General features: G+C 41.3%; 1 protein-coding gene and 1 long non-coding RNA gene across 3 annotated transcripts in view; both read left to right on the top strand.

The window, feature by feature from the left end:
* The window catches only part of LOC141949070 (uncharacterized), a 68315-nt gene extending 65237 nt beyond the window's left edge, over positions 1-3078 (top strand). The window contains exon 4 of the long non-coding RNA XR_012630652.1: positions 1111-3078. This is a non-coding gene — a long non-coding RNA (uncharacterized LOC141949070). The remainder of the gene's footprint in view (positions 1-1110) is intronic.
* A 2642-nt stretch (positions 3079-5720) lies between these two features.
* NXT2 (nuclear transport factor 2 like export factor 2) lies at positions 5721-14143 on the top strand. 2 transcript variants are annotated; one of them, XM_074882400.1, is made up of 4 exons: positions 5721-5790; positions 7983-8069; positions 9103-9247; positions 10559-14143. In XM_074882400.1, exons 1-4 carry the CDS (start codon positions 5776-5778, stop codon positions 10735-10737), a joined length of 426 nt encoding a protein of 141 aa, XP_074738501.1. In that variant the 5' UTR covers positions 5721-5775; the 3' UTR covers positions 10738-14143. The 2 variants fall into 2 exon arrangements, with proteins under 2 accessions (XP_074738501.1, XP_074738500.1); XM_074882399.1 differs by lacking the exon at positions 5721-5790 and having other exon boundaries at positions 7950-8069.
* The last annotated feature ends 5928 nt before the right edge of the window (positions 14144-20071 follow it).

Genomic DNA, 20071 nt, shown 5'->3' with positions numbered 1-20071 from the left:
GCTCAGAATATGCTACAAGCTGACCTGAACTAACAATTTCAGGCAGCATATAAACCATACTTCTAGCCCTGCAGGCCTCTTTCATCTGAGTGAACTTTGCTCAGTAGCTCTATTAAATCTATAATGTGAAGTGGTTAGTGCTCCATCTATAGCTGATCCAAACATTATTCATAAAAAATTATTTTTAATGAAAATTGATTTTAAACTAAATTAGACTACTCTCAAAAGATGTCTCTTTCTTTTTTGAAGGGGAAAAGATATTGGGGAAAAAACCAGACACCTGAAAATTGGGAAGAAAAATTGCTTTTGACCAAAAACACATGAAGAACTTGTTCACAAACAAAACTTCCTTGTTTCTTGTTTGTGTATCTGACTTTAAAAATGCTGGGTTTATTGAAAGTATCAATGGAAAGGAGCTCATTTTCCAGCTCCTGTTACACATAAATATCTGATACTCTGGCCTGGACAGAAGCAGGGGACAGCGATGGCTATTAAGTCTCGCAGTACCTTTTTTTTTTAGATTCTGATGGACCCCTAGTGCAATTTAGAACACATTTAGAAGTTGTGTTGTAGCTCAGATTTTTCCTTCTATTTTTCTATAACTTTGGGAAGCAAAGTGCTACTGCCATATGAAATTGAAGTCTTCTTGTCCTGTCTCTGATAAATGTCTCCTAGGGCGAGGTCTAAAATTGGGCTCATTTTACTAGTGTTCCAAAACTGAAGATGCTTCCCAGTATTTTATAGACAGAATTTTTCTTCAAATTGCAATCTGGCTGTGTAAGGGCAAGTTATGAAAAGGGAAAACTGAATACAAAAAAGGCATTCTTCTTTCCAGGCTTTAGTGAACACTGAGCAGTACTAGATGGAGACAAGAAAAAGGATCAGCCGAACTATTGCAGCTACAATGCTTGCAGCCCCAAGGAGAAATGATTATGGAGTGTGCTGGTTCAGCTGCACACAAGTTAAAAGGAAACCATGGTCATGTGCTGCAAGTGATGCTTGTAAAATCCTTATCAGCTGATGAGTATGATGCAAGGCATTGTATAGGTATTTCATACTTCAGGTATCTTGATAATAGCTACTTGCAACATTTTTGTTTTGTTTATACAGGACACAGCTGGGAGCTGATACTACACTGCTGAGTAATGCAGTATACTGCTGAAGCCATCATCAAAATTTCAGTCTAAAATTTTGAGATAAAAGGACAAGTGCAAACTGAACTATCTTACAAGCCTTAAAGGTGAGACTATAGGCTCCCTCCCTCTAGTATACGTCTGTGTGCACATATACATACTTCAGCTATCAGATTGCTACATTTAACTATCATCGTGTCCACTGTAATACCAATATGTTTACCTAGGTTTTACTTACATACGGCCAGGTTTTCATAAGAGCTCAAATACTGTTTCATTACCTAATGAAATGGATAGGATTTTAAAATTTTTTTAACTAGTAACTGTGGTGACACTTTGAACTGACCTGTTCTGAAAATTTATCCCCACTTGGGAGTGCTTTGACACAAATTAAAATAGAACAGTTATTTGTACTTGATCTCACCATATCCCAGTGGGTCAGAGTTACCACGTCAATATGTAGCAAGTCCTGTTTTTCTTTAAAAAACAGGAGGGGTGTTTATCAGGATAAGAGTCATTACATTCCTCCAGTTCTGGTACAACAGGAATTTGAGGTGGAGTGGTGTGTAGTACAGAGTCCCCATGTGATTGTAACAAACACAGATACTGCCTGGGTCTATCCAGAGTAATATGTCTTTTATGTTGACAATGATCTGGCCAAACCAGGCCTTCTTAAGTCCAGTGTAGTTTAACAAAACCAAACTCCAGCTTTAGCAGTATTTTTGTATCCAGCATATAGGTCAAAGTGTGAATGTGCTGAGCACCTGAGACCTACTCCCAGTTCCCATTAAAATCAATAGATCAGATCTTTGAGTTCTCTCGTTCAGCCCTTGCTTGGGCAAAACCCTCAAATACTGAGTCATGACACAACTTCATAGGCATCCCGTTAATTAGAACCTGTCTGGATTTGGCTAGTGTCAGTCGCTCCCCTTGTTTTAGGACAGTTCCTTAAACTTCTATACATCTGGGTAACATTACTACACATTGGTAACTTTAACAAAAGTTGAGAATCCTGTTTTGCAAGAACGATTCAAAAAGATTCATGGTCTTAGAGAATAGCGATTATGACCTATATGACTGCATGAGAGCCTCTAAAGATACTGCTTTACCAGCTGATCTGAATCACTGACATTAAGGGAATTCTGGTAAATGTCACCATACCTGCTAAATCTTTGAACTGTTAATTGGACATTGTTAACAAGGATACTGTTTGCAGCATGCAATCAGTGAAGGCTCATAAACGTAATAATAAGAGAGGGAACCTACCAGTTTAATTTTAATCACTGACATAGGCCATGGATCATTTCTTTGGTCTCTATTCAGTAGAGTGACTACTGAAATCTGCAAGAACCTTGCCTTCTGCTTCCTCCTGGATTTGCCCTTCAGTGTTGTGTACAATATTGCAGTGAGATTTTGAACCTGCAGAGGTCAAAGGTGTTACCATTTCAGTAATGTTACATATATTCTGAATAATGTTACATATATTCTGAATCTGGTTCTTTTAATAGAGGATATTCTATTTGAAATCTGTCAGGTTTGATTATGTAACCTTAAAGGGGTATAAATTATAAACCCTTGAAAATTACAAGCGCGTTAATCTAAGTCCAGCAAGATTAATTGCAGAACTAAGGACTATTCATTTTATTAAGGATAATCGGGACCTATAGACCTCATTTTAGTCTGTTGCTGAAGTCATTAAAGAAGTACCACAGTTTTCTGTGACACAGTACAAGGTTAGTTTGAAAAGTGGCTGAGCAATATGCAGTCTGGCTTCTCTTTTGATAGATACGAGTGCAAGTGTATGTAATTGTCATGTGAGGATTCTACGGGAGAAATGTGAACTCTCTTCATTTTGTTGGAGATTGAATTCTACTTTCATTCTGTGGTCATTGTTTGCCTAGTATCAACATAATTCACAATAAAAATCTATGCATTTTGTCAGTGATTCTGAAATTATCTGGCACTTTGCTATCAATTTTAATTGATTTGATCAGCTGATGAAAACAAAAGAAAATCTGTCCTAACCCAGATGGCTGAATGCATTTCTAAAAGCTTAATACATTTTTATTTATCATTAGTTATGATATTTTGAGTAAATTTGACTGAAGTTATACAGTCACTTCTAAGAATTACTCATCTCCACACAGATACGGAGATATGTCATCCTATTTGCCATTTAATTGTGATTTCAATTTTAATTCATTGTTCTTAGTATTGACTATTTGGGAAGATTTCTAGCCACTAATAATGTTAAAGGTTAGCATTGTTGATAATAGAATCAAAAATACCCCATATATCTAAGTTCATCTCACAGGTGTAACAGCTGATCCCAGCTAGTTCAACAAAGCTACACTTTTTGCCTCTGATTTGTTCTGTAAGATCTAAACTAACTCAAAATTTCCCTTCCATATGGTAAGTGGGTGTAGTAGAGCTGCATATTCTAGGAACCATCTTCAGATGTCAAGGTATTTTAATGAGTCATCTTGGTGTAAACTGCTTGAACTCTGCTTGCGAGTTCAGTGTCATTGCTGCTGAGTCATTCTGGCATTTCCAGCTTGTATGTTCCTTCTGGAATATAAAGGGCTGGGGAGCATGGGTAAGTTCGCTTGAGGTATGGGAGAAAAAGGCTGAGAAACTGTTAGGAATATCTGGGCTTTTGAAGAGAAATTATGACTTGCACTTGGTTGTTACTTGAACTAAATCCAAATGCATATTTAGGGAATATCTGGACAATATACAGTATGGCTATAATTTTTTCAACAGAAAGTGGAAATCTGTCTGCTCATACTGATCTTAAGACTTAAACACCCAAATTAAAGGCTTGCTCAAGGAAAAGCAACTGAAGGAGGAGTCTTGAAGAAAACCTTTGCTATGTTTCAGATGGACTCCTTTGTTTCCTCTGCAAATTATTTCTAAGTAAAGAAAATGTATTTTCAGGGAGTCAGATTTCAGTTAGTGTTCTGGAAGTCTAATTTTGCTCAATCAGCAAAAATGCCAGCAAAATGCTACAAAGATTCCTAGTTGCTGGGTTGAGTAAAGAAGTGAGAAAAGGTAAGCAGCCAGTCTCATTATTCCACTAACATAATTTGGAGTACATGGAGTTGTATATTTAAATAAACTGTTTCATATAAAAACTACTTAACTACTTCCAAGTATGATAATTCTAGAATCATGGATTAGCAAAAATCTGAAATTTTAAGGAAATCACTTAGTGGAAGAAGCATTGTTCACTAGCAAGGCTCTTTACCTCAATTCTTGTCTCTTTTGTTTCATAGTGATACAACTCCTACACAGCAATGACAAATTAGCATACAGCTAACACCGCTGGATGTGATCCAATACACTAAAGGGCATGGCCTCACATGCCCTGACCCAAACTCAATCCTCCCCCAGCAGCCCTGTCACAGATGCACCTTTCCATTCCGAGTGTTTATCACTTTCAGTATATGATTTCTTCCCAGTCAGCTCCACATCATCTTTAGTAATTAATTGCAGATCTCTTGAGTTTCGTCAGGTCTCTTCCTGTTATTCAGTGCCTGATGAAGATTTAACCATTCAGCCTTAAGACTCAGCTCATTCCAGGAAAATAGCCCAGGTTTCCTCCGTGCCCTGGCCTGGCTTCCCTCCCTGCAGCAGCGTGCAGGCCTGGGCGTGCTCCACCCCTGCCAACAGTGACGGCACCCCTGGGGAGAAAAGGTGCATGGAGGAAAAGCACAGAGAGATCTAAAATGTATGTAAAATCAGGAGCACAGTGCATATGCACTGACCTATTTTTACATCCACGGTCTTCCCGGCACAGTGTACGGTACCGACAACCATGTTCTCTGTGATAGCAAGTTGCACTTATGCTGTCGAGTGAGTGGCTAAGGTGTGCGATTCTCCACTCCGGGTATTGGCTAGGGTATGTAAGGCATCTTTATCCTTGTTTGCATTCACAAATTAACATACAGATCACTTAAATACCATTAACCACTTGTAGCAAAGCATGTAGGACTTCTTGAACATTTTCACAACTCTGGAAGATGTTGAAGTACCCAAACTCATGGGGTTTTCGACATAAAAATATTATTTCACGTAGCAGGAAGGCACTGCAGAGAGGCCTTGTACTTCTCCCCGAACAAGGTCAACGCTACTTCACAACACTAATATTACCGTTACAAAAAAGCAGGAGGAGGATGACCGCATTAATTACAACCGAGTCTGAGCCACTGAAGTCCTGCGGTGCTGCAGGCTGTCCTGTGCTTGAGCTACTGCCAGAGCTTCACAACGACCACGCAGCTGTTGTTTCCGAAGCCGGAGGAAGAAGCGCCATCCTCCCACCACCCTCTGTAGCCCGTTTCCAGCCGGACGGACGCCGCCGCCCCCCACTGCCCCAGAGCCGGCGGGCGCTGCCCGGCCCACTGCATCGGTACAGACACATCGGTACAGGCTTGCCCAGGCACGGCTCGTGCCCGCAGAGTGACCTCCCGCCGCTCCGGCGGCTCTGCCCGTAGCCCCGAGCCGCCGCCGCCGCTGGCTGCGGCCCCTGTCCTGCCGCCGGCGGAAGGGTTTTGGCGGCGGAGCGCGCGGCGGAAGCGGCGGGTCCGAGCGCGCCGTCACATCCGGTTCCGTCCCGCCGCGCCGCGCCGCGCCTCGCCTGCCCATGGCCGCCGCTGTGGTGAGTCCGCGGGCGCGCCGGGCTGGGCCGGGCCGGGCCGGGCCGCGCCCCTGAGCGCTGCGGTCGGGGCTGCGGTGCTGAGGCTGCGGGGCCGCCTGCGGGGAACCCGCGGCCTCGCCGAGAGGCGGCGCGGAGGAGGGACGCGCGGGTTCTCGGCCCCAGGGCCGCTGCGCTTCAGAGGATGGGCCTGAAAGCGCGGGGAGGGCTGCGGGGGTGGCGGGACGCGTCCCGGCTCCGGTGAGGGCTGGGAGCGGGGGGGAGGGAAGCGGAGCAGTGCAGGGCTGGGTGCGGGGTCCCAGCACAGCCTCCGGCTGCTCCCGGGGCAGCGCTGCTTTCCGCCCGTCTGCGGCCGGTTCCTCCCCCACCTTCGCTTCCAGCGTCCGCAGCATCCTGGAGCAGAGGGCTAAGGCCGGGCCGTGGTTTGTGCGGTGGGCCGCCCTGTCTTACAGAGACCGTCTGTAGAGGCCATGTAGATTGGCTGACTTCTTGGAACTGTTGTCAGAGTCTGCAAGCGGTGGTTTTTTGTTTGGTCAGTTGGGGGTTTTAAGCATGGCTTTCCTGTTAAATACTAAGAAGAAAGATTCTCGAGTGAGGTGGTTAGACGTTGGAACAGGAGCCCGAAGAAACTGAAATCTCCATTCTCAGAGGTGTTCAAAACACAACTGGAGATAGGACCCTGAGCAGTCAGATCTAACTTTGAAGTTAATCAAGCTTTGAAGTTGGCTCTGCTTTGAGCGGGGATTTAGAACAGATGACCTCCAGAAGTTTCTTCCAACCTATATTGTTCTCAGAATTTAAAAATATTTTTCAGGCTATGGTTATAAAGAACTTGACTTACATGGCGAGTACCCTAACAGCTCATTCCAGTCTCCTGGTGTGTCTCTAATGCTCTCCCTCACACCCATTCTCTGTTTGGCAGTTAAATGGCAACGTGTTTGGCTGCTGGTTAGAAAGTGTATGTGTCCAAGTGCGTGCTGATTGAGAGGTAACAGCCATCTACCCTAAATAATGTAACAGGCTGAATTACAATCACTCTTCCCTTAACGGGAGGTCTAATACTCTTTGTCACCCAGTGCCAAAGAGTTTCTCTTGGCACTTGCTGGAATACAGCATCTTTAAGACTACTTTGTCATATTTGTCTGGAATCGGCCTGTGGGTTCAGAAATTGCTGGAGAACATAGGAAGGTGAAGAGCAGGCTGGTGTCCTTACAGAGGGAGATCAAAAGAATAGTAGGTAGTAACATGAGAGTGTTTGGTTTGTGGAGTAGGCAGGGGTTATTAAAGACTCCCAAGGAAATGTAAGTAGTTAAATTGTGAAGTACTGATTGAGTTGCAAATACTGCGAATATAATGCTGAAATAGAATAATGCTAAATGGTGTTTTAAACAAAATATCGTAACAAAACCAAATGCAGTTTTATAGATGTGTGGATGGGAAGTTCAGAATCACTGCTGCCCAGGATGTCACAGGTCAGGGTCTGTAAGAGATCAAGGGTCAAACAGCGAAACAAGCTGAACAAATAACCAGCTGAGATCACAGTGCAGTGATGTGACAACAAAGGCTGTTACCTTTGGATGAATAAAAATAGAAAGGTGTAAGGAAGTTAGTGAGATGTGAGAAGTGTTTGGTTTTTACCTGTGCGTATAGCACTGGAGGGATTGATACTGGAATACATCCAGGGTGTGTGTGTTTTCTCTCACTTTTATATCTATATATCCAATTATATAAATTATTACATTTTTATATATATATATAAAGGTGTTTTAAAAAATGAGACTATGGTGGCAGTGTGATGGGGTTCTTGCTAATTTTCGGAAATACATGGAATAAGTCTTGATCATTAACTTTATTACAGAACAGCCATCACAGCAACAAATATTTGTACTGAATATATGCACATTCAGACCACTTGCAGCCAACTGTAGCCCATTTTTCAATTTAAATATTTACAATTTAAATACAATAAATATATTGGCATTCAAAATTAATCCTAAAACTGTCACCTGGCTAAAAGCTGGTACCTTCTGCAGGTAGAAAAGGAATTGGGAATCAATTTCAACATTATTTGACATCATATTTCAGTGGGGATGGAAAAGACCAACAGAAGTGACTTGCTGGAGAAGTTGCACAGATGACTAGGTTATATAAAATTGCCTAACTTTAAGTAATTTGGTATGATTCCTTCTCTCCAGGATTTCAAAACCTATGTGGATCAAGCTTGTAGAGCTGCAGATGAATTTGTCAACATTTATTATGAGACAATGGATAAAAGAAGAAGGGTATGTAGGTATTTTGACAGTAGTTAGAACTGGCTTGTGCATTTTTTTGCTTGTTTATCTAACTGACTTTACACCTGAAAGTACCTGAAAGTTGGTTACATGTGTTGTTTTGGCCAGGCTGAGATCTCTGTTCCTCTTAGACTGCCTTGTAGAGGATTTTATGTTACTGTGCAGCACTGTTGTAGAAGGGGCCTTTTCAGAAAGTGCCTTAGATTCCTTCATGATAATAGTTCAGTTCGTGTGCAACTATGTTTTACAGGTAAAGGATTTGATCAGTAGGGGCAGATAAAACTTGCTTTATTTGTCTCCGAGATCAGGATTTAGCTTGTTTTTTTCCAAACTTCTTTTATTAGCCGTTATCACTTCTGTTTCTGGGAGTCTTCAGGAGTGCCTGAGGATAAAGTGGAAACAGCTCTACCTGGCTCTGAAAGTCTTCATGGACCACACTGATGTTTGCACCAAAAGAGAGCTGTGGAGACTGTTCTTTATAATGTATTATAATTTTAATTTAATAACTTTTAGATTATGTGAAAATATCAGCAGTTGCATGTTACTTCATAGTCACCTTGAGCATAAGTAGGTTAGGCAGAGATGTATCAACAGCTTGAAGGAGAGTTGGGCAGTTACTCTATTGTTACAGCTTATGAAACTTTTGGGAGGTTCTGGTCTACAGCTGCAGATAACTGGCCTTTTAAAGTTTTCACTCTTCCTGCTCTTGTTCACTTTTTCCCTACCACCACCACCTGAAATTATACTTTGCTGACATAACGTCTGTTGCTCACACCCCCCTCCCCCGAAAAATCAGTGATAATTATTCTGGAAAGGTAGGACTAGTTAGCAACTAGTACAGTTCTGTCACTAGCTTTGTTAAAGGAATCTCATCAGCATTTAAATTTGGAGGCATATGAGTCACTATGCAATTTTAAAGCAGAACATGTTTCAGTTCTAATTCTTGGTCAGAAGCACTAATTGTTTTGTATGTTGTCCATTGTATGTGTTTACACATTTTCCCCAAATACGTGTTTTCACTCAGGCTTTAACAAGGCTTTATTTGGACAAAGCAACGTTAGTTTGGAATGGTAATGCAGTGTCTGGGCAAGAAGAACTGAGTAAATTTTTTGAAATGTTACCATCTAGTGAATTCCAGGTTAATATGTTGGACTGCCAGCCCGTTCACGGTAAGGTTGTATTACAATTTACTTATTTATTTTTCAGTCTTTTTGTAACTGTTGAAAGTGAAGTGCAGTTATAATAGTGCTTAATATTTGCTTTGGAACAAGCTTAGAGAAAATACTGAGGGTTGGAATGTCAAGTTGTGCATAAATAAAGCACAAAATAAGAGATGCAGCAACTCCACACTTTTTCTCCTGTCTGAGAAAATATTTTAAGGACTATTTGTTAAGATCATATTCAGATGTGATGTCTTTTCATGTATTGAAAAAGTCTGGTTTACCAGGTTATGTTGTCCTTGACAATGTCTAAGAGTCAAGAGACCTCTACTGTAGCCCGATACTGACCTGCAGTATAATGGGGAACAGATCATTAACCTGTATGTACTTTGTTTGCTTTACATGTAGAATAGATGTTAAGTTCTTTAGATTTCTGATTAACAACTGCTAAAGAAAGCCTTACATGATTGAGAAATTAATGAATGACTTCTAATGGATATTTTGGGAATATAAGTAAGGAAAAAGCCTGTGGTCAAGCGCGTTTATTTTGCTTTGCTGTAAAAAAGATACACTTTTTTTCCCTGCTATTAGAGATTGTATGCAACTTGCTAAATATATATATTGTAGAATCATAGAACGCTTTGGGTTGGAAGGGACCTTAAAGATCACCTAGTTCCACCCCCCCTGCCATGGGCAGGGACACCTTCCACTAGTCCACGTTGCTCAAAGCCCCGTCCAACCTGGCCTTGAACACTGCCAGGGAGGGGGCAGCCACAGCTTCTCTGGGCAACCTGTGCCAGTGTCTCACCACCCTCACAGGGAAGAATTTCTTCCTTATATCTAATCTAAATCTATCCTCTTTCAGTTTAAAACCATTACCCTGCATCCTATCCCTACACTCCCTGATCAAGAGTCCCTCCCCAGCTTTCCTGTATCCCCTTTAAGCACTGGAAGGCCGCTGTAACATCTCCCTGGAGCCTTCTCTTCTCCAGGCTGAACAACGCCAACTCTCTCATCCTGTCCTCGTAAGGACACATACATATGTATGTACATCTCAAATACAAAAACTCAGGTATTTGTTATAGTGCTTTAATATGAACAACATGAGATGAGAATAGAAAAGCCATTAAAAAGCAGTGCTGGCGAGCCAAAACACCATTGTCTATATAGAAATGATGCAGCAAAACTACTTTTCGTGAATGTGTAAGCAGTTGTTGCTCTAACTAGTATAACCAGAACTGAATGAAACTTTTGTGTACATTTCCTACTTTACCTGTTAGTCTTTGAGTTGTTTTCTTTATACTTTTTGTCCTTGTGAAGAGCAAGCTACTCAAGGCCAGACGACAGTCCTCGTGGTGACAAGTGGGTCAGTAAAATTTGATGGCGACAAGCAGCGCTACTTCAATCAGAACTTCTTGCTGACAGCACAAGCCACACCTACCAACACAGTGTGGAAGATCGCCAGTGACTGCTTCCGCTTTCAGGACTGGGCCAGTTAGTGAGGTTTGGCTACGGGAAGTGACCTCTCTCAGTCGACAGGGTGAAGTTAGCTGTGCGGACAGCCGTTCTCCACGCATGGGAAACGCTCGCTCTTCGTGCTGCGACTGTCATTATGGAAGGGCTGCAGATGTTTCAGGGTTGATCCCAATGACCATGGGTTTAGTAGTAAACAGTCTTAAAATGTGAGAGGTTGCTTGTGATAGTTGAACCTAATAAAATGCTGGAGGCAGCGAGCTGTGTTGGAATCATTCCTAAAATGCCTTACGTGCAGCTACGCTGCCAATTCCAGACTTCTATGTAATGCTGAATGCTGAAACTCAGCAGTTCAAACTGATTTTGAACACAAGATCTTACAATTCTGACCAAACATGAAATTTTTTCAACTTGAAAAGATCTGTTTTCACAGTAGCATCTTCCCTCTTTTGAAGAAGATGCTTGTGGCATGTAGACAGAATTCTGAAAGCTACTTACTCTTGGTTGTAAGAGGCTAGGAAAGATTGACAGTGATTTCTACTGTTTATGAAAGCAGCGAATATAGCTCCTGAGTGTGTAATCTCTCAAATAAGGGATTGGAAAGCTAATGTTGCCTTCTCTGATACAAAAGGACTAAATAATCTCGTCAGGTTTCCTTTTGGTTTTAGCTTCTTAGACTTTGGTTGTAATTAATTTACATTGATTAGTATGTAGGGCATGCTGAATGATTCAGAGCTCTTTTGCCAACAACTCGTCACATGCATGTGAAGGACTTCAAACTGATTATTTTTCTTTTGAAGTCTTACAGTGTAAGAAATAGGTCAGTTACATCATTTCTGTTTGCTTTAACTGTTAATTCTGTTGCTATGAAGTTTGGACTATTTTTCCCATATCCAGTCTGCAAGTTTTGAATCCCTACTGTCTTTTCAGGAAACATTGTAAAAAAGTGACACTGAAAGTGTGTATTACTGTGAAGCCTTCACTTTTTATCTTCAGTACTGTTATGCAGAACAGGTGCTTTGATTATTTTCAACTTAGAACAGCTCTGAACACAAGTACCATCTTCCTCATGCAGATTTTTACTGTAGTTTTCATGTTATTTTTAAATATTACCTTTAATTATTGATTCTGGGATTTTGTATGTCTCTTGCTTTAATTTGCAGTTTAAAGCTTTCAACTGCTTTAAAATAGTTTTCAAGACTGCAGGTTAAGACTGTCCATCTTAACTTGGGAATTTAGGAGTAAATCTGAATATCAGCAGATTTGTTTCAAACTGGTACGTTTCTATTTTAAGCTGAGTTAAAATCAAATTTAGCTATATACGTTACTTGCTTCTAACTGAAAATAATGAGGGGAACTTGTAATTCTGATCTTAACGTGTTGCAATGACAGCAGCAACCTGAATACAAAAGCAGTTATGACTGCAGCTCACTTGTTTTTATGACTTAAATTGGGAAAACTGTGAAAATGAGCAATATTTAACTTGTGTAGAACATGTTAAAACATCTGTAGTTTGTGATGTAATTCCACAAATAACGGGATGTTTAGGTGAAATGGGTGGGGTTATTTCCTTTTAAGGCACTCTAGTCCTTACATCAGTAAGTTAGAATTGGTAACCTGTCTCTAATCAGAAGCTGTTTATGTTCTGAACTATTGTGTGACTATTTTTCAGCCTGAAGAATATGAAATCCTGCAAAACAATGCAAGAAGTCCAGAATTTTTGAAAATGTAAATAATGTAAAAACATTGTTATTTCTGTATGTGGTGAAGAAAGGATCACTGTATTTAATTACTGTTTGTTCTTAACAGAATATGCGGGGTTCATATATTTGTATTCTACAACTTTGAAAAGAAGACTTAACCCTAAATTTGCCTGTTACTGATACAGCATTGTTGAAGTGTGACACTGGCATGGTGTGCTTTTCTGGTTTTATAATTTGCTGTTGATTGTATAAGTAGTGTTACAGATCTGCTTTGCATGCACAAACCAGGTTTTGACTTTTGAAATGTAGTGATGGGTGCAACTGTAGCATTTGCTTGTTGAACTTTGAAGGCAGTTGCCAGAACACACACATCTGTACCTGATAAGCTTGTCCTGGGAAAAAATATTTATTGGATATTTTTATTCAATGTTTAATTTGTATAGTAGTTTAAGCTTCTTCTAGGCAGATTAGGAGATTTAGAATATATGAGGCAATGTTTCAATCAAGTGCTATTCTCACTTACTTTCATGCTATTCAGATGCAGGCTGCTTTTAAATCTGACTTCTGTAATCAATATTGAAAAAACCCAACCAAACAGAAAAAGCCACCACTACCTGGAACATTACTTAGGAAGCTTATGTTACTAACTGGCCTAGCTGGACAAACCCAGTGTAAACTCTTATGTAGCAAGATATGTAGTTAGAATTGGACTTGGTATGCATGCAGGAGTTTTTGAAAGAGAACTTTATTAGAACGTAATTGCTTCAGCCTAGGGAAAAGTGCCAGTTATGTACTGCCTGTTTCCATCATCTTTGACAAGGATTGCTTAGGGTGACCTGGTACTACCATGATTAGCTGTTGCGCTTTATAACTGAAAATGCTGTTTTACAAAATATTTTCGTGGAGCATACTAAGTGATAATGTAGCTATTAGATTAAATCAGTGATTGTACAACTGGGTAATTAATGAGACAAACTACAAATTCCAAACTATCTGGAGAAGTTAGGGATGCTGCAGCTCTGTGCTGCTTGTTAAAACTTGTGCTGAAATTAGCAGAAGAGAACATACGAATGCTTTTTATTCTGTTCAGTACAAAACCATCTGGCTGGTTTTGTGTTCCCCATTGCTGACTGCTGTAATATCCAAAATTTACAATGGGCATCTGTAAAGTGAACGTGGTTTTGCTCTAAACTGTAAACAGGAGTCAATAATACCATTTTTTGCTGTTTGATACCAAGTTACTCATGTACAAGTGGTCAGTGAAACAAAGCCAGCTGAAGAGCTAAGCACTTCCACATACTAAATTGTGGCTACTGAAGACTTGATAGATCTTCTCTTTTGTATATTCCCTGTATTGCCTTTACCAGTCATTGGTTTTATGTTGCTTTGTTCTTTTGGCATACTACAGTTAAATTGACTTAAAATACTTGCGCTGTTCTTGGAATATAGAAAAGTGATCTGATGGTATGAATGATTTGTTCTGATGGGTTTGATATGTGTACGCTTCCTTATCCTGATTGGAGAAAAAGCACATTATAAAGAAATGCTGTTTTATCAGTAAAGTAACTTTCCACACTTGAATATATTTTGTAAGTTTTTGAAATTGTTTTAAGACCTCTTGTAAGATTAATTTTAAAAACAAAACAAAACCCTACCTGATGCTTGGGGTTTTTTTATTATTAGATGTTTTCATAGTTTGTTTTTATGATATTAAAAGTGCAAGAAATAATTTGTGGCTTCCTTATCTTTACTGCTTGTGTTCTAGGTACGAGTTTATGTGTTCTGTTTGTTGCAGCATGGTGCTGGGGCACTGCAGAACAGGCTGGCTGTGAGCTCTTTGTCAGTGCTGCAGCAAAAAAAATGTGTCTGGAATAATAACCCTATAGCGAATGCTTCACCAGGAGCACTGTCAAGCAGTAAACGGTGTTGAACTGGCTAGAGTAACAATCTCAAATTGACATTTCCCTCTAAAATTTACTGAAATTTAGACTGCTGTCCAACAAATACCTGAATGAAGTCAAACAAAACTTGAGCCAGATCCGTGGATTGTGAATATTTTCACTGAGAACATACTGTGGTGCCTCTGCTGTTTCTCTGCTAAGAGGAAATTAAACACTCAAGGAACAGTTCATGTGATAACTGGTGATTTATTCGCTTCATTTTGCTGTTTAAAACATCAAATTACTAATGAACACTTAGCATAGATAGCAGCTTTTAGTTGCTGGCAATGAAAAGATGATGCTAATGCAAGGTCAATGTTTGCGTGGGAACAGGCATTGTTCTAGAAACATGTTCTAGAAACAGTGCCAGATATATTGTAAAGTTCTTGCTGTGTTTGAAGGTGTAGGTTTCAGTGAGGCTTTGCAAGCAGTCACTTTTTGCAATTATCCTGAGCAAGCCTCTGACAGCTGATGCAGCGTAAAGGTTTAAGAGCGCTGGGAAAGATAAATCACAGTTAGGGCCAAAACAGAAGATATTTTTGTATGTATGCTGAAAGTGAATCCAGAAATTGCTCTTCCAATATTTGCCCTGGGCTGAAGAATAGTTAAGTCTTTCTAAACAAGTCTTTGGTTTCTGATCTTAACTGAGAAGTAGTATGTCATAGATAGCTGAGCTTATGCCTTCAGAAGGCTGGGTTTAATAATGTAAATAAATCTATCTAGTTATCTTTTGTCTCTGGTGATTGAATGGACTACGGAGACTAAATGGCCATTTTGCCCTGCATCAGTAAGATGGATGCCTTCGAATATACTGTTGGAAAAGTGTGTTGAATTTCAGTGGCTAATTTTTGTTTTCTTACAGTCTGATTCGGTTCAGTCCCAGTGGGTTTGCAGCTTCATGGTGCTTTAAGGTTTCCAACCAGTATGCAATGTATTGGACTTCTTAAACAAAAATAAATTAATGTTGCTGCTGGGCTTAATACGTATTTATCAAAGTCTCTGTATGCCACAATACGAGGTTCTCTTGGGTGTTCAAGAGGGACGTTGGTGTGTGTATTCATGCCAACAGAGTAAGAATGAACTCGATGTGAACTTACATTATGGACTCTGCAAGGTAGCCCTCTGTCAGCTCCAGCACGTTCCTAGGTTCTGAGCATTTAAACCACATTTTTCTTCAAAACTCAACACATCCATGCTGAATCCTTAAGCTCATCGGGATGGAACGATCCATAGGGGCACTGTGAGTTCTTATGTGTAACTGAATTGATTTAGGAGGCTTGAATTTCTAATGGACTGAAGTTTTGCTACTTCAAAAAGCTTGATTTTGTTGTATTTCTCCCAGTCCTGGGGCAGTGCTGCTTGGTAGGGCAGTCTAAACTGGTTTCCAGCTGAACTCTATGGGTGTTGCTTTCATTCAAGTCTTCAAGAAAGTGAGGGCTTCATTCAAATGGACAGTTCTGTTAGTTAGAGTCCCACAGGACTCTAACTCCCCTCTATAACTATCCTGTGGTACGCTTTCCTCTTTTAATTTGTGATTTAACAGAATTTAAAACAGTATGTGGACTATAACAAAAAATGGTGCTGTGTGTTTATGGGAAAAAGATAAACTGTAAAAGAACTGCACTGAAATACGTTTTGTATCTTTACAATTACAGGTTCTACATCATCTTGATAGTAATAACACAAATAAACAAGGGGTTTATGATTCTAAATAGAATTACAGTTTGTATGATGGTCTTCTACTGGTTATTATTCCCTGACGATTGGTCAGATCTGAGACAGGTATAGGGAATAAAAACAATTTTTATTGCAGTCTTAATGCACCCAAAAATTACAATGAGGTGCAAATATAGGCAATAATAAATTGGCACTATATTTAGAACATAACATAGATCATTCTGAGGTTTGTGACCTCATATAGGTAGGAAGGTAGATTAGATAAGTCTTTCTATCCTAAATCTGGGAATATTATCACTTACCTTTGTACTCGACGCTTTCACTAAGCCAGGAGGTATGTATGCATGCTTTGAAGCCTATATTCACAGAATCATAGAATGGTTTGGGTTGGAAGGGACCTTAAAGACCATCTAGTTCCAACCCCCCTGCCATGGGCAGGGACACCTTCCACCAGACCAGGTTGCTCAAAGCCCCGTCCAACCTGGCCTTGAACACTGCCAGGGAGGGGGCAGCCACAGCTTCTCTGGGCAACCTGTGCCAGTGTCTCACCACCCTCACAGGGAAGAATTTCTTCCTTATATCTAATCTAAATCTACCCTCTTTCAGTTTAAAACCGTTACCCCTTGTCCTATCCCTACACCCCCTGATCAAGAGTCCCTCCCCACCTTTCCTGTAGCCCCTTTAAGCACTGGAAGGCCGCTGTAACATCTCCCCGGAGCTTTCTCTTCTCCAGGCTGAACAACCCCAGCTCTCTCATCCTGTCCTCACAGAGGAGGTGCTCCAGCCCCTGATCATCTTTGTGGCCTCCTCTGGACCCGCTTGAGCAGGTCCATGTCCTTCTGATGTTGGGGGCCATAGAGCTGGACACAGCACTGCAGGGGGGCGTTTCATGAGAGCAGAGTAGAGGGGGAGAATCCCCTCCCTCGACCTGCTGGCCACACTTCTCTTGATGCAGGCCAGGACATGGTTGGCTTTCTGGGCTGTGAGTGCACAGTTCCAGCTCATGTCCAGCTTTTCATCCACCAGTACCCGCAAACCCTTCTCTGCAGGGCTGCTTTCAATCTACTTATCCCCCAGCCTCTATCAATACCGGGGGTTGCTCTGACCCATGTGTAGGACCTTGTACTTGGCCTTGTTGAACTTAGTGAGGCTCACATGGGCCCACTTCTTGAGCTTATCTAGGTCCCTCTGGATGGCATCACATCCTTCAGGTGTGTCAACCACAGCACTCAGCTTGGTGTCATCTGCAAATTTGCTGGGGGTGCATTTGGTCCCACTATGTCATTGATGAAGATATTAAATGGTACTGGTCCCAACACAGACCCCTGAGGGACACCACTTGTCACTGATCTCCATCCCAGCATTGATTCACTGACCACTGCTCTCTGGATGCAACCACCCAACCAATTCCATATCCACTGACCATTCCATCCATCAAATCTACATCTCTCCAATTCAGAGAGAAGGATGCTGTGGGGGACCATGTCAAAGGCCTTACAGAATCCAGATAGACAATATCCGTAGCTCTTCCCTTGTCTGCAGATGTAGTCAATCCATCACAGAAGGCCACTGGGTTGGTGAAGCAGGACTTGCCCTTGGTGAAGCCATGCTGGCTGTCTCGAACCACCTCCCTGTACTCCATGTGCCTTGGCAGAGCTCTGAGGAGGATCCGTCCCATGATCTTCCCAGTCACAGAGGTGAGGCTGGCAGGGTGGTAGTTCCCAGGGTTCTCCTTTCTACCCTTTTTAAAAATGGGTGCAATGTTTCCCTTTTTCCAGACTCTGGGAACTTCACCTGACTGCCATGACTTTTCAAATATCACGGAGAGTGGCTTGGCAACTACATCAGCCAGTTCCTCAGGACTCTGGGATGAATCTTGTCAAGTCCCATAGACTTATGTATGTTCAGGTTCCTCAGGTGGTCACGAACCTGATCTTCTCTTACAGTGGGAGGGACTTTGCTCCCCCAGTCCCTGTCTTATGGTCCATCCCCCTGAGAGGTGTGGGGAGAGAGGTTGCCAGTGAAGACTGCTGAGGGGAAAGAGTTGTTGAGAACCTCAGCCTTCTCCTCGGCCGTTGTTACCAGTTGGCCAGTCATGCTCACCGGGGGGGTACGCTTTCTTTGACCTTCCTTGTCTGGCTGACATACCTGTAGAACCCCTTTTTAGTACTCTTTGTGTCCCTTGCCAAGTTCAGCTCCAGCTGTGCCTTGGCCTTCCTGACCCCATCACTACACAACCGGGCGGCATCCCTATACAGAAATCTGAAAAATCATCTGCTAGAGACACCATGAATACTAGAAATGTGTGAAGTGAATAAACACATGTATATAGCCAATTGCATTTGTATATTTAAGTGTTTGTGTTTAAGTGTTTGCATGTGGTGTTTAAGTATATATGTATATACTGTATATATGGTATATGTCTTGTTCCATTGTAAGCTACAGTTAATGCATGATGGTGTTATCTTATTTAAACACCTGGTTGAACTGTAAGAATAGATGGACTGATGCAAATCACAAACTACCACAGTTCACCGAGACCTTGTGATTCTTTCAGGTATTAAAAGGTACAGATAGAACAGCAGATAATTAGAATTAGATGTTTTGTTAGTTACTTGGCAGGAGGTCTTGTGCTTTCCTTATTTGTGAGCTGTGTAATGAAGGGTAAACTTTTTCACAAGGGCAGCCCTTCTTTCTAGGTAGGACCCAAACACGGTATGTTGCACAGACTTTGCATTTCGGGAGGGGAGGTGGGGAAGAGAAACAGCTGGATTATGAAGATATGTAATCAGTGATATTTGTTGGACAGTGACTCAGAGGGACTGCTACAACCATCTTTCAGATTTGTGTATAGGATGAAGCAGTGGAAGGCAGTTAGTAACCAGCTGATACTAAATAGAACATGTTAAACACACATTTCAGTGTCCAGTGCATTGAAGCCTTAATGTGCTCAAATCTTTCACACTCAGAAAACTCTTAACAGTCCTTCCCCTATTCTCCACTCTAGCTGCCTTCAGCGGTAGCAGTTAACACTGTAGCTCCCGAGTACTTCCTAAGCTATTTGTAATGCCTTAGAGGCCAGAGTCCTGCTGATGGGCAGTGGTCAGGCAGAAAAAGAGAAGCTAATCACTGAGACAGGTTAAATAAAAGGTACTTTTCTACAGTGACAAAATTCACTAGATAACTGCCAGTCCTCTCAAGAATTTTCTTTAAACTCATCACTTCAGCTATTCAGTTTACAGCGATGCCCCACAAAGTCATAGCAGAGGTAACGAGACGCAGTAGTTGCCATGCTGTTGGAAAGAATGTGCATGAGCGTGAGGAAATGTGAATCTATAACATAGAAATCTCGCCTCCTGTGAAGTTGATGTCAAAGCTGCTTTTTGCTGCAGTGTGGTTTGGATAAAATCCGAATAGTAGTTTGGATTGTGTAGCGCAGCATTCCTAGTGAAGGTGCTTGTTCTTTGAATTGTTCATTAATCTTTATCTGAAAAAAATCCCCACCTCAAACCCAAACCAAGAAATTATAAGACTATTAACATGGCTAGAACAACTGAAATAACCTTTGCCTGCCTAACTTTTTTTTTTTTTTTTTTTTTTTTCAAAAAGCACATGCTGTATGTTGTTTTAATCTTAAGGTTTAACTTGTACAAAGATATTACTGAAAAGGCTCTCTGGGTGGAAGGATGTTACTGAGGGCTTTAAAAGTTATTGTGCATCGGCAAAGCCACAGTACCCCGATGATTTCCTCACGGGGACAATTTCAGTTTCCAAGCTCTTTTTGTTTTGATAAATGCTTCCATGTAAGCCACAACAATCTTGCTTTAACAGAACGAGACCTGACCCTCCCGACCCCTTGCAGCTGGCACAACTCCCAGTGCTCTAGAGAAGGTGCATAACACACCAGTAACGGAGCTGCTTTTCGTGAGGTGCTGCCTGCAGCAGCAGCATTGCGGTCAGCTCACAAGGTGGAAATACAAACTGATTTAAAAGATGATGTTAAACTAAGATGCGAAGATGACTGATGAGAGAAGTCTCTG

This window comes from Strix uralensis, chromosome 13 (genome assembly GCF_047716275.1).
Source record: "Strix uralensis isolate ZFMK-TIS-50842 chromosome 13, bStrUra1, whole genome shotgun sequence".
NCBI lineage: Eukaryota > Metazoa > Chordata > Aves > Strigiformes > Strigidae > Strix > Strix uralensis.
Note: the sequence above shows the minus strand (reverse complement) of the source record. Positions and strands in the feature narration are given on the sequence as shown.